Raw genomic sequence first — 14,368 nt, 5'->3', positions numbered from 1 at the left:
TATGACGATGGCGACGTCGATTATTACTATTATTGTTATTATTACTGTTGTTGTTGTGTGTTGTTGATGGTGATGATGATGAGGTAATGATATAGTGGAAATATTTGCGATACTTTTAGCGAAATCGTGAATAAAGCAAATATTTTCAGACGGGACGGAAATTTCTAACTGTCAGCTTAATATCGTGTTACCTGTCACGTTCATACTGAACCGCCCTGAAAATGGTAAGTGGGAGGGGGTTCGTATAATTTGCACACGGCACTCTACTCTCTACCTGGTCTGTAATCCGAGTCTCAAAACTCAGCTGTAGCAGAAGAGGTATGAGCTACCCACCACCTCTGACAGGTAGGGTATTAATTAAAACACTTTCACTCCCTTTAGTAGTGGTTGGCTGAAAACTACATTTCACAGATAATGGAGTTACGTTGAGTTTCTTTTCTGAGGACGCCCACACGGGCAGAATCTAGAGATGTTCGAAATTCGGTTGATTTACGTTTCTAAATCTAAATGTCATTAGTTACGAATGTACTGTGTAGTGGGTAGTCTTCACCGCACATAATCAAAACATGCTGGCCACTAGCACATCCTAAAAAATGGTGTATCGCCAATGTCATCCTACAACGTACCAAGTCTGTGGATTCGTTGCTAAGTACAGGACGCCGCAAACACGGATGGATTTAGCCTCGGAGACATTTTTGTTAAACATTCGGTGAATGACTATGAGTGAATGTCAATTGGTAGTGCTGTCGGGAAAATACCTTTTGTCGTCAAGTCACTAGCATTACGTAACCTCAGGCCGTTCGATAAATCCCTACGTCACAAGCGTGACTAATTACTTGGATCAGACATAGACAGTAGAAAAACTGGATCAGAGGAGAACAAATATTTCTGGAACATATACCAGAACAATAGCGTACAAAACAGTTGTAGTTTTTTTTTTACCATAGCTTACAATACCGCTGTTCGCAGTTAAAGGTTTTTAACTATAGCTGCACGCGCGCGATATCGCACACTGCTGCTCGAAATACGAACAAATGTTGTCGGTGTCGCAACTTGTAGTCTGAGCCGTGATTAGGTGTTTTAGTATTCATGGTAACACTAGCAGTCGCTTACTAACTTGTATTGTCGTCATTCTTGCAAGTGTTATTTCAAAAATGTAGTCTAAAATTGAGGATAAATATTTATTTTTGCATATTAATGAGACAAGAATGACGTCATTTGCTACCACATGCATGTGGCTGCCAGTATCTTGTCAGTTAAGACAGTCATGGGACACAAATTAGGTACACGTGATACGAGCTACCTAAACAGTAATACAAAAACAGAAAATAAAATGCAATTTTGATAACTTTCAAAACATTTCAACATTTCTTACAAATTACTTTCTGTCTTCCTCTCTCCCCACACCAGGTGAGGTTGGACACCCTCCTCCACAACAGGGAGGGTATCCTCCATCTCAGCAAGGTGGCTATGCCCCACCTCCTCAGCAAGGGGGCTACCCTCCCCCGCAACAACAGACGGGCTACCCACCACCGCAACAGCAGGGAGGCTACCCTCCCCCACAAAATGGCTACCCCCCTCCACAACAGGGAGGCTACCCTCCGCCTCAACAACAAAGTGGCTTCGGGCCTTCCCCTCAGCAAGGTGGTTACCCTCCACCCCAACAACAGACGGGTTACCCACCACCGCAACAACAGACGGGTTACCCACCACCCCAACAACAGGGCCTCCAACCTCCAACCCAGCAGCTACCGGGTCAGCCTGAAAAGACACCACAACAGACTGCTCCGGGTAGGTATAATCTTTGGAGATTATAATCTATTTAACCACCGTTGTTACAAAATATCATACAATAAATCTTGCTTAAATCACCCATCATTTAAATATAAGCTTAGAAATGATAGAATCTTCAAAACTACATCTGAAGATTGTGTAATCATAGTGATGATGATGAAAAGATTGTAATCCTTATAATATGTTTCATTGCCCTATATCAGTCGTCAGAAGGGTCAATTAATTTTTTGTAAAAAAAGGTAGATTATGTTTCGTTTTCACCTAATATGTGTTTAAAAATACAAAGCGTAAACTTTATAAACACAACTTGTCCAATATGCAATCTTTTTTTGTCAAATGAATCCAGCTCCGTATCAATATAACTACATAAAGTTTAGAGTTAACTTGCATTTTACAGAGTGACGGAACAATAACGGACGGAAATCATTAATGAATAATAGATCAAAACATTATTTGACAGGTTGATGAAGCTGTAAGTCGTATACCATCAAGGACAATAACATGTTTAATATTCTTTTATAAAACATTTTCACATTTATCTGAAATAAAAGTTTTCACGACCGTGTAACAATTCCTTCGATATGCAGCCTGGACTCCGAACAAGAGCGCGGGTGAAGGGGGCCCTACGTATAAATGGGACAATGTCCCCGATACCGATCCAGACAGTGACGGCGAAGAGATGCAGGTGGAACAACCCAAAGCTGATATGAGTCAAATGGCCAGCGTCCAGGGGTACGAGAACGTTGGAGTCGACGAAGGGGGTATCATACCACCGCCAGTCTACCATCCTCCCTCGGAAGATCAGAAACCAGAGGAAACCTTTGCAGAGTATGTATTCCTGTCGTTTGGCTTTTTCGGCAAATTTTCGATGTTATTTTTTATTATGTTAATAACTGCTGGCAAGCAAAGCAATAAAAATTTAGGAATATCACATAAAGTAAACTCTCTAAACTCTCAATGATATTGGTAAAGACAAAAAGGAAAAAAAGGAGAAAAGGCATCGTGTCGAACAGACACTCATATTCACCGTCACCCATCTTCAATTTTACAGTGGGGTAGTCCGGCGATAGCATATGAGCTTCCCGTCGTTGAATATGGTAGACTGGATTACAGAAAATATGAAACAATGAAATAAAATATTCAATTCTTTGAAGATTACTCGAGAAAAGCTAGGCAAAAGGAGGGCTGCAGTGTCTTTTGGCACAGTTCAATACTCAAAGTATTTTATATTAAAATCACCACTGCTTACAGACATATTTGTCATGAGGACATCTTCAGGTTGTAAGTTGGATACAAATTACCTGATAGCCCCATTGTACCAGAGGTGACGACACATTTTCATCTGACTGAAAAAGTTAAAGATACATGGACACTTTTGATGTTCCACTTCTTTTTGCTTTTGTAGAGGTGGTAAGATATCCGAAGAAGAAGCAAGGGAGGCCATGCTCACCTTTGTAGACGCTCACTGTTGCTATGGTTCCCGGCCAGCAAAACAAATGACCATTACAAATATATTGCCCGGGAGTGCTTTACACGTAAGTAGTTTCGACTGAGACCAACGAAAAGAATGAAAGCGTTACCGTGCGAGGGCGCTATTTATGGAACTTTGAAACCTTTTCCAGATTTCAAAAGAAGGCAGTCATCGCGATCTCTTGTTTATGAACAATGTATCTATTTATTGCCAACAGTATTTCGTCTGAGCATGTTATAGAAAAGGGTAAAAATTAACATTAAAACTGCAAGGTAGAAGAATTCTTGACTGATTGGGTTTTTGAAAATTGATTTCAGTACGAGTTGGAAACGTTCACCGAAGCGCGCTCAACGAGTCGTGTCTACGAACCTTATCGAGGCGGAATGGTGGACGGTCCAATGAACGGTGTCGCACCTGGTCCCTGGCAAATCGATATTCAGCCAAGTGGTCTGTTTTCAGATCACATCAAATACACTGAGGTGCCCCATACATCGACTGTTCATGTGAGTATTAAGTGTGGGAAAAACTTGCTGCTTCAGTCGTGCTATTGTCCTGTGGTTTCAACATCACACAACAACCAAAAATAGTTTAATGTAAACGACAAAATGTTTTACCCAAAATGAAGCCATTCTCATTTTTTCACTAGCGTACTTCGTTTCATTACGAAAGGCGCAATTTGAACTTCGTCAGATCTCAAAATGAAAAATCCTCAACTGTACTTTGCTGTGGCCTATGAACTATGCATTGCCAAGCTACAAATTTCTCCCAGCTTATTTTTCCAAATTTTATATTCGTTTTATATGTGTAGTAATTCTTGATTGGCTCAATGTAACCCTAGAGGCGCACTTTAATGAAAGTGCAAACTTCATATATTTTTATGTATGTATGTATGTATGTATGTATGTATGTATGTATGTATGTATGTATGTATGTATGTATGTATGTATGTATGTATGTATGGATGGATGGATGGATGGATGGATGGATGGATGGATGGATGGATGGATGGATGGATGGATGGATGGATGGATGGACCGATGCATGCATGCATGCATGCATGCACGCACGCACGCACACACGTATGTACGTACTTACGTACGTATGTATGCATGTATGTGTGAATCTATATGTGTATGAATTTATGTGTCCATGTCTAGGCATATCTGTGCATTTGTATGTATCAATATTACACCTAATAAATTGAGATCCATTTCTCAATAGATTTGTTCTCTTTCGTACAATTTTAGGGATGCCATCGCTGCGGTTCTCTTGGGTTCGTACAGTGTGGTCGATGTTATGGACGTGGTCGGGTAGGTCCCTATACTACAGATCATATATTTTACAACGGTCTAACGTATATCACTGCATACCATGATGAATAGCTTTGCAAACTGAGACCAAACATTCTTGGAGTCAACATGTACGGCACAGTGGGCTCCCCTTTGGCGGAAAATAAGACAAAATCACTCACATGTGAGAAAAATAGTGCCTTTTCAAAACAGTGCTCTTGCCCGTGTTTTCTGTTGAAAGAAAGACGTAACGTTTCTCATAACTGTTTTGATATTTTTACGATAAGTTAGACTCAATAGCCAAAAGGCGATAGTACAAGTCATACATCGCTTATTTTTCAAGTTTTGACAATTTACATGAAAGATTTTCACGAAACAAGCCATTAATAAAGTACGGAACGGCAAATGTCTATATTAGAAAATTAGGTGTGCTGTAGGAGGCGAAGTAACAAAACCTTATATTAATATACACGACACGTTTCGCTGACATATTTGCTCGACTGAGAAGCCACAATGATGTGCTGTTCTTTATAATTGCGAATCGCATAACACGTAAGTCACACTTGAAACCACAGACACTTTGAGTGTACCACATTGGCAATTCACAGCTGTGAAACCACAGGGTACTGCAGGCATTATTATTAGTCCAGAAGTTGTGATCAATAAATGTCATGTATTCTCGACAGTTTTCTGTAGATGCCTTAATCGTGCCTGTTTTTACCTCCATGGTCTGTGCCTATTACTTTACACTGGCTATATCTGTATAGTATTCCAAAGAAAACAGTCTATATTTGTTAATGTCCCTCCCTAACCCCCTTTATTAATTTACTCTATCGATAACCAAAGTAATTAATGTAGGGAATTAGGCAATTAACAGATAGGGACTGTTTTCTTTGAAATACTATACAGCGATAGCGAGGGTAAAGTAATAGACACAGGCATGATACAGGTGGGGATTATATAATGTAAAAAAAGTTTAATACATGGCATTCACTGATCATAAATCCCAGACGAATATTATGCCTGCAGTACCCCGTGGCAAAACTACTGTGCATTTATTATTTTTGTATAGCAACAGTTCTGCGATTTGACTTCGCAGCAATAGACAATTTTGACAGCGTGACATAACAGTGACATACGTGTACAGTTCTGAATGGAATGTTAGTGTCAATTATTTTGTTTACGGTTCTGTTTTATACAGCACTGTCTTGTGCACTATCATCGCTTTTTTTGCGTTTATTTTTTGTATTTTTTCCTCATGAGCAGAAAAAGGTTGACGCGGTGGATCTGAATTGAGAAACAAACTTTTTATTTTTCTTTACCTTAGTACACCAGAGTTATAATCTGTGTTTCTACACTTTCGCTAGGTTCGTTGTTCAAGTTGTGGCGGCGATGGCTGGCGAACTACAGGCTATACGGACCATAATGGACACTACAGAAGCCGCAGAGAATCGTGTTATTCGTGTGGCGGCAGTGGCAGGAAAATGTAAGTGGCATGATAATTTTTGTCGTCACTATAGAGAGTGACGATCAGTCACTAACAGTCACGGTACAGTTCTGCATCTATTTTCACGAGACAGGCATTATTTCTCACGCGTTTCAACGGTGACTTACATATCGTGTTTAATGCGCATTGCCCTTTCAGGAGAAGTGTTACCTCTGAAGCTTCCAATTCGTGAAGAAAATAGTCTTTTCTAATGGTTCATGTATATTTTATTGTGTTACAGCTGTTGGCGTTGTGGCGGCGACGGTAGAGTCACGTGTCCTACATGCGACGGATACTGTCAATTACGATGGTTTATCAGACTGAAGGTTCAATTGTAAGTCAACCCAAAATTAATTCAGATCTATCTTAATATTCTGATATCGAGCTTTCCTTGTTGTTCAATATCGTTTTAATGCAGATTGCACTTTGTCCCAGTGGTTTGGTTTGTTCAAATTTTATACAGTTCACTTGAATCATGTCAACTCATAATTCATCGTGTTCGTGTGCGTTTGTGCATCCGTATGTATCTCTGAATGGTTGTGGAAATGTGCCTATCTACTTTGTTTTTGTATGTACTAGGTGAGTGTCTAGCGCGAACTTTGAACGAGGAATGAAATATAGTTTCCTCCTGTTTTCTTCAGAACATTAAATGCTTTTTTGTGTTTCTACAAATTTTCCTTTGTCACCTCGAAATTGTGATCATAATTGATTATCTTATGTTTTCTCACAGTGACAATAATTTGTCTGACTACATTCTGGAGAAATCGGACTTACCGGACGAACTGATCAGAGACGTTGGGGGCGTCATTCTCTTTGAACAGACACTTCCATTTGTGAGTATGAGAGCTGTCTATAATCGATAATTTGTTTGTTTGTTTACTAAGTTGATATGAATGTTTTTACAAGTCACAAATTTCCGTTCTTCTTGCGCGTTACCCTTTAAGTGATTTGCACCAGTCCCTCCAAACGACGGTGAAACGAACTTGTTCACATATCGCTCACGATAGCTTTATATTAAGCTATTCTCTTCTGTAATCGTGAAGGTGAACAAATCATCATCTTGACTTTTTAGATTGGAAAAAATACAGTACCCAAGTATATTTGTTTCAAATTCAACATGGCCTCCATACTTCAAGAGTCTTTTTATTTCGATTTTCACGAAACTCAACTTTCAAGTTTTTACCAAAACAATTTTGTTTATCGGTGAATAGTCACAGCCTTTCATCGGCTAATAAAGAGCTGGAAGTTTTTGTAGGGCACAATCTACAGTAAGTTTTTGCGAAAGGAATTACCGCTACAGTGTGCCATCGAGCCAAGTCTTCAGTGTGCCATCGTGCCAGGTTCATGAAATTACATCATTATGGTATAATAGTTCCTAATCATAGTAACTATAAAATAATGGTTTCTGCTGATTACCCTCAAACTTGACAGAATTGAAGAAATGAGTGCCCCACATAATAGCGTTTGCTACCATCATGTTTCATTTCAATTTTATTTTCCCGCTAAATTTAGAAACAGCCTCAAATACTCGCACAATGCATTTTCGATTAGTGTCAAATCAGTAATCGAGTCTGCTTTTTATCACAACTGGAAGTTGTGATATAGAGGTGGTTTCAACCGGTGTTTGATGTCGTCCATTTCCGTAAACGACAAAAAGTCAAAAACTGCTGAACAGACTGCATTGATATTGATACCGATACATAGACTGGTTCCAAGGTTCCAATTCGGAAAAATGGAGCCAAACGGAGTGCCGGTTAGATAGTTTTGGGAAATTTCTAACCCCCCTTTTTATCTAATTGATTTTAGGGGTCTTTCATATATGTAGTTTTGGAATGTACACCAATCCTGCATTGTGGACTGTTTTATGAGTTGTTGAACAGAAATGAGGTTTTGATGAATGTTAGAAATATGCAGGATGGCTGATTCGAAGTATAAGAGATTTCTATGGTCTTTTGGGCATCAAAAGCATTAAAAAAAACATATTTCATAGTTTAGATTCTCACTTTTGAGATGACCCTAGGCATTTGTTAAGTAAACATCCTTGAGTCAATATACAGACTTTGACATTCCAGAGATTAAGTATCCACAACCTCACATGTTACAGTCTTTCACTACAATGGTATGGCCCAAACCCATTGTTATCAATGGAGAGTGTGGACCTGTCTACAGGAAATTGGGGTGAACAGGTTAGACAATGACGTTACAAGTTGTAGGTTAGTTATCAAGGTGTAGCACCAGCATAGAGTCCTGAGCATCTGTCCATGTGTTCTCACAGCAAGTTACAGGGAAAAAATTATTTGAGAAGTTTCTCTCCTTTAAATAGAAGTATATTACAATTTACTAGTAAACCTGTCATGGATAGATTGCTCTCAAGTGATCTGAAACACAGTTATTGCCCATTAGCAACAAATCTATAGCAAGATTTATGTAAAGTTCATGAACTTACACAAGGTATTAGACAAAAGATGACCATGACTTTGCTACTTTTCAACATTTATTTCAATCAGATTTCCCCAGCTTAGTGTATAATTTTGTAATCTTAATTACTGTCAACTTAGCTTTACTAACTTATTCATACCTCATTATTCTTACACATACCTTATAACCACAAAATTTCAAGAGATGCATATATGATTGTCACTTAACAAACAATTTACAAATATGTCTTCTGCTTTTTCTCCATATACATATACATGTCTCTTTTCTCATAAAAATGGGCTTAAAATCGCAATGTGAAAAATAGTCTTTCAGCTATATGTTGCACATTGACTTCGCGGTCTGTCTAATTCACAGTGAGTGGGGTTGTTGATAAATTCTGATAATACTGGGCGGTCATTATGTCCAAGCACCATTGGCGGTATTTTTTAACATAATGACCATAGGTCATTATCACATCTGGAAGTTGTGATATAGGGTTAGCTTCAACCGGTGGTGGACAGTGTCCATTTTCCGTAAACGACAAAAAGTCAAAAACCGCTGAACAGACTGCATTGATATTTGGTAGAGATATTCAGACTAATTCCAAGGTTCCGATTCGAAAAATGGAGCCAAACGGAGCAGCGGTTAGATAGTTTTGGGAAATTTCTAACCCCCCCTTTAACTAATTGATTTTAGGGGTCTTTCATATATGTAGTTTTGGAATGTACACCAATCCTGCATTGTGGACTATTTAATGAGTTGTGGAACAGAAATGAGGTTTTGATGAATGTTACAAATATGCAGGATGGCTGATTCAAAGTATCAGAGATTTTCATGCGCTTTGGGTAATAAAATGATAAAAAACAACATATTTATGTTTTAGATTTCTCACATTTGTTATGACCCTTAACATTACAGACTTGATGACATAACTAGCTGCTGGACCTGTTTACTGGCGCATTGATTTAAAGACAAAGATCGTTTTATTTTGTAATAAGGACGTGTGATTTTGTAAAACATAGTCTATTAGCCTGGAAATGTGATTTTTGCGAATATTGCTTACCCCACTGACAAACAGTGTGGTTTGAAAATGGCTGGAATTCGCTACTTCGGGACTTTGTTTTCTGTGTGCATTTACTGACAAACTCCAAACCCGCAGCACCTACCCATTCAGTATTTCATATACAGGTGTACCCAGAGATAGAGTAGTTTCACAATGTGCCAGTTGTGATCAAGTGCCATTGGCGCTATTTTTTCATGTACATGTGAAATTCATTTGTTTGAAATGATTTTCATTTTCTTGTTTTTGTGTCTATCCCAGTTTGCAATGTCTGGTTATTCACTGTGATGAAGTCATCTATGAAATTTAATGTTTTTAACAATGCATCGCACGAAACTTACATCGCCTTCCGCAGGCTCTTTGAAAAACTATGGTTTTCTTTGGTCCTGTATTTAAAAGAGGGTGGTCGTCGGAATTCGAAATCTGCTCAAAGGTTGCCAGGGACCCCTACGATCGATGTAAATACTGTATCTAGGGTACGTTAGCGACTGATGAAAGTTGAAACATGCTTGTTAACAATGAATATCGTAAACTTTAAAAGTTGCAGCTATGTTGAAGTGATGCATATAGATATCAAGTTGAAGCATGAAATACATTGTTCATATATAAACAAGAACGTCGCACACGCGCAGTTAAGACGACCATCCCCTTTAAAAGTATTTATTATTCTGTAGTTGTGATGGTGTGCCAGAACTGGCTTTCTCTGTCCTCAAGAAAATGCCTTCTGGTAGTTTTGTTTACAAAAGGTTCTGCTAAGTGACATTAGCAGATTTAATGCTTATGTAAATCAACTTCATATTTCTTGCAGGTATGGCCTATTTCATGTTACCCCGTGGCCGAGATCAATGATAATTCACTCCGCATAGTGAACCATCACAGGAGCTCTTGGCAGGATCGACGAAAATTACATCAGGTAAAAACGAAGTGGTCGCCATGTTTACGTAATGCAGTTGGTGGCGCTTTATTGCATATGTCATTGGTATGCATTCAGTAGGTTGTCCTGAAATCGGAGGAAAAAACAAATGAATGCTTGTCTGTGTACAGTAAAGAATCAAAACGTTTTCAATGCTCTTGTCAAACACAGTTCAAAAATTTTTGGAAAACTTAAAAGGTACGGAAACTAAACATTGTTTTGGTCAGAATACATACAAAACTACATACAAATTTAGGGAGGATTAATCTAATGGAGTAATTCAATCACTCATCAGGGTTACCATGGAAGCATTTATTTTTACCGCAAAAATGTTTCATAATTACGAGATATGCGATCAGTTAGAGAAAGGGAATCAAACGAAAACTCTACATCGAAACGCGAAAGAAAAATATCGTCTAGTAATTAGGGTCATTGTGGAAGTTGCATTAATAAATTTTTTGTTATATTCTTAGTAATTTAGGGTGTCCATAATTGTTAATCGGTTTCCCTTGTGTTGCGGATCTCCTTAAATATGTTTTTCCTGACCCCTTTCAGAGACAACGTTTGCGAGCTGTACCCGTGAGCGAAGCCCATTACAATTGGAAGGACGTGTCCACTAGATTTTGGGTTTACGGCAACGAAAGAAGTGTCTACGCCCCGGATTATCCTCACCAATGCTGCTGGGGTTGCAACATACTCTAAAACAATGCATCACAACGTAGAGTTCGATTTAATTTCACGAAAAAAGATAAGAACTAATTAAAAAATGAATCAACAACTATGTAATTTAATTATATTGCGGCTTGAGAACATAATTCTCACCATCGAAAAAGCTTGGACTTTTGTATAGCCAAATAAAATATGTGTGTGTGTTTTCAGTAATATGCTCTGAAAATTTGGGTAGATAGGTCGGAGGAAATCTTTGTTTTTATTTTTGTTGACTGAGATCCATAAAAAAACCGTAAAATTTTGAGAAATTTTGCAAACGCGAAAAATTGTCTAGGGTCGACGGATTTTTCTAGGGTCGACGGATTTTTCTAGGGTCGGTCGGTTTACCGAAGACGTTTCTACTTGGCCTTAAGAGATGGTGTCTCCACTTTTGAACAAACATCTGTTGGAAATCTCGTGAAAATATTTTGTGTACAGTGGCACAGCTGTACACCGGACAGTGGATTCTGTGGCAGTATTTTGATAGAATTAAGATTTTACAAGTGTTTTCCATTTACAGGATCTAGACAGAATATTCAGATGGAATCATTTGAGCATTTTTTATCTTGAGAATCTGTACATTAAGCTTGTGTTCCTACTACTATTTTGAATTAGCATTTGTACAAATTTTCGTTAGCTCGCCAGAGGAATGTGATTTAATGCCTATTCTGCAAAGAAGTCAAGGCACATGAAGAAGTGTTAACCTTTAACCTCTAACCGAACTCATTCACGTTTGGTGCACTCAGAGGAATGGTTGAATTTCTCACATGTGACAGCAAGGGACCGTGAATTGGAAAAATGACTCGAAAGTTCACTTTTACTGTAAAGTTAACATGTGTATTTTGAAATTGAACTGTCTTATAATAGTACCTGTTGCAATATATCATATACCGTTTCTCGTATATATTTATACCGAATAAAGCAGATTGTATATAATTGCTATTTGTTCTGTAGTACGGGGTTTCTACCTTTATTTACGTACTTTTTCTGTGAAACGGCCAAATAAACGTAAAGATTTCATCGCCACGTTATGATTAGCACTGTCACATAAAAATAACTTTTGGAATATTACAGAACCAAACAAGATCATCTCGCCATCTGTCATATCAGGACGGTTGGAGGTATTTGACAAGCTATAAGATTATTACTAAAGCTATCCCAACTGAAATCAAATCGGGGAGAATCATCAGATACTTTGATGGCATTTTCACCATCTGGTTCAAGATAATCTAGACTCAGAAGTAGTAGCCACTACAAATGTACAAATGCTGGATTCAAAGCAAACTTTTGAATCATCTTTGTATAGGTTCTCCAGATGTAGTCAATATATGTATGTAAGCATGTATTCACGTATCTATGAATGTATCTATGAAAGCAATATGTACTGTGTATGAAAACAGTCTAAATTCTCATTTAGCGGCCGTAATGTGATCACATTTTGCATGACGAAAATGTTGATGGAAATTCTGTATCTTATGAGAAGATAAGATATCATATTTCATTGTTGATTTCACAAGCATTGTGAGCTCGTTTTCACCACAAGACCGTTCAATGTTAACGCATTCTTTCTGTACAGGCCTTCAAATAACTCACAATTTCTTCTTTACTGCTTGTTGATTTCCAAAATTTCTACTACACTGTGGCAAGTCGATAGGTCAGGCATCGAACTGACCTAGTTTTAGACCCTTGGTCCTGCGACACATAGCAAGAGTGTAAAAAATAACTTTATGATTATTAATATTTGGCCCTTTGTTGAGTAGAAATGCTCGGAAAATGGCCTGAGTTCTCAACGACACATCGATCATTTCACGATGGCCCAGGCTTTACAGTCATGTCGCACGGCCGAGGGTCTAAAACCGGGCCAGTTCAATGCCTGACCTATCGACTAGCAGAGAACAATGTAGTTGCAGCAGCCAATCGCTGAATTCACAGTTACGTAGACTATATATATATATATATATATAATATATATATATATATATATTATATAATATATATATATATATATATATATATATATATATATATATATATATATATATATATATGTATATAGTGCACAGAAACTTAAGTCAGATTGTAGCCATATGTTGCAGCCAGGACGTGCCCTTGCGACACTGTCCCCAAAACTGAACCCGTTGTCCCGCATTCTAGCGTCCTGCGGGTCACCCGCACTCATGAGTAAAACTGTATTCAATGAGTGTAGTCTGCAAGTCATATCTCTTGCTGACGATGACCTTTATTTTGCAGGATTATTTTGAAGCTTATATTTACGTACTTTCGGAGCAGTGATAAAAAGTAATTAAAACGATGCGCCTGAGTATAATAACTTGCTTGTAGACCTAGCTCTGAATGGAGGCAGATACGATATATTGCTACAATTGCCTGAAATTCAAGCATATGGGCGACGTGTCCCATAGCTAAAATTTTGTTTTGTGAAATCAATTTGCTTTTATAAAATGATACAAAATTTTATTGACAACTGACGCATGTTGTCCCAAAATGTGCAAAATGTCCCTAAAAGTAAACGGTAGTGGGACACAGTGTCCCCTAGATTCCTGGCTGCAACACTGATTGTAATACAACTTAGTGTTCTTAGTTGAAATGTTCCTGTGTAGTCAATTGTCATTTGCCTATCTCATAATCAGAGTGCATTATCTTTTCATACAATTTTACCTTACTAGTTTTGATATGCTTTTATCCAGGTAAGTCAAAATAAGAGAGAATTACAGGAAAACTACTTAGTATATTCTGAGTGTCTAAATAATCAACATCAAATCTTTGGTTTCGAGGGTGTGTCATGATCTTCCAAATTGGTGACAAAATTAACATATCATGCTCTCGACACATTAGCGTCCTTGAACTCGATAAATCAAGCTGCAAGTCCCCTAGGTTTTGACTATAACAATACTGGCGCCAAGAAATACCAGTGGTATGTCCTAACTCATTTACAAATTTTAAAAATTCCCCCAAAAACTATCCCTCATGGAGGTATTCTGCGTACTACCACCGGTCCCACATTGTATTGTTACTTAATATTAAAATGTTGTTATCATTTTAATTTATGCATGGTGTGGGATTGAAACAAAAGAATGTTGTAGCACGGGCTGTTGATAATTTTTACTTTTGTATCTCTTCTAACGTCGGTAGAAACATGAAGGTTTTGGTATCTCTATGGTAGAAGTCAAAGTATTGTATGTCATCTTGTATTCTTTATGGTGTCAGTATC

The 14,368-nt window shown here is 38.0% G+C and overlaps 1 protein-coding gene across 1 annotated transcript; it reads left to right on the top strand.

The window, feature by feature from the left end:
- The first annotated feature begins 267 nt into the window (after positions 1–267).
- On the top strand, positions 268–11,218 carry LOC139117336 (protein SSUH2 homolog). Its single transcript, XM_070680352.1, has 11 exons — positions 268–345; positions 1,411–1,791; positions 2,382–2,622; positions 3,200–3,329; positions 3,583–3,768; positions 4,513–4,575; positions 5,922–6,040; positions 6,282–6,374; positions 6,771–6,873; positions 10,327–10,431; positions 10,987–11,218. The coding sequence occupies exons 1-11, from the start codon at positions 321–323 to the stop codon at positions 11,131–11,133; spliced, it is 1,593 nt and encodes a 530-aa protein (XP_070536453.1). The 5' UTR covers positions 268–320; the 3' UTR covers positions 11,134–11,218.
- Positions 11,219–14,368: the final 3,150 nt, after the last annotated feature.

The sequence above is a fragment of the Ptychodera flava genome, chromosome 18, assembly GCF_041260155.1.
Source record: "Ptychodera flava strain L36383 chromosome 18, AS_Pfla_20210202, whole genome shotgun sequence".
NCBI lineage: Eukaryota > Metazoa > Hemichordata > Enteropneusta > Ptychoderidae > Ptychodera > Ptychodera flava.
The sequence above is the reverse complement of the archived record's forward strand: the minus strand, read 5'-3'. Positions and strand labels throughout refer to the sequence as shown.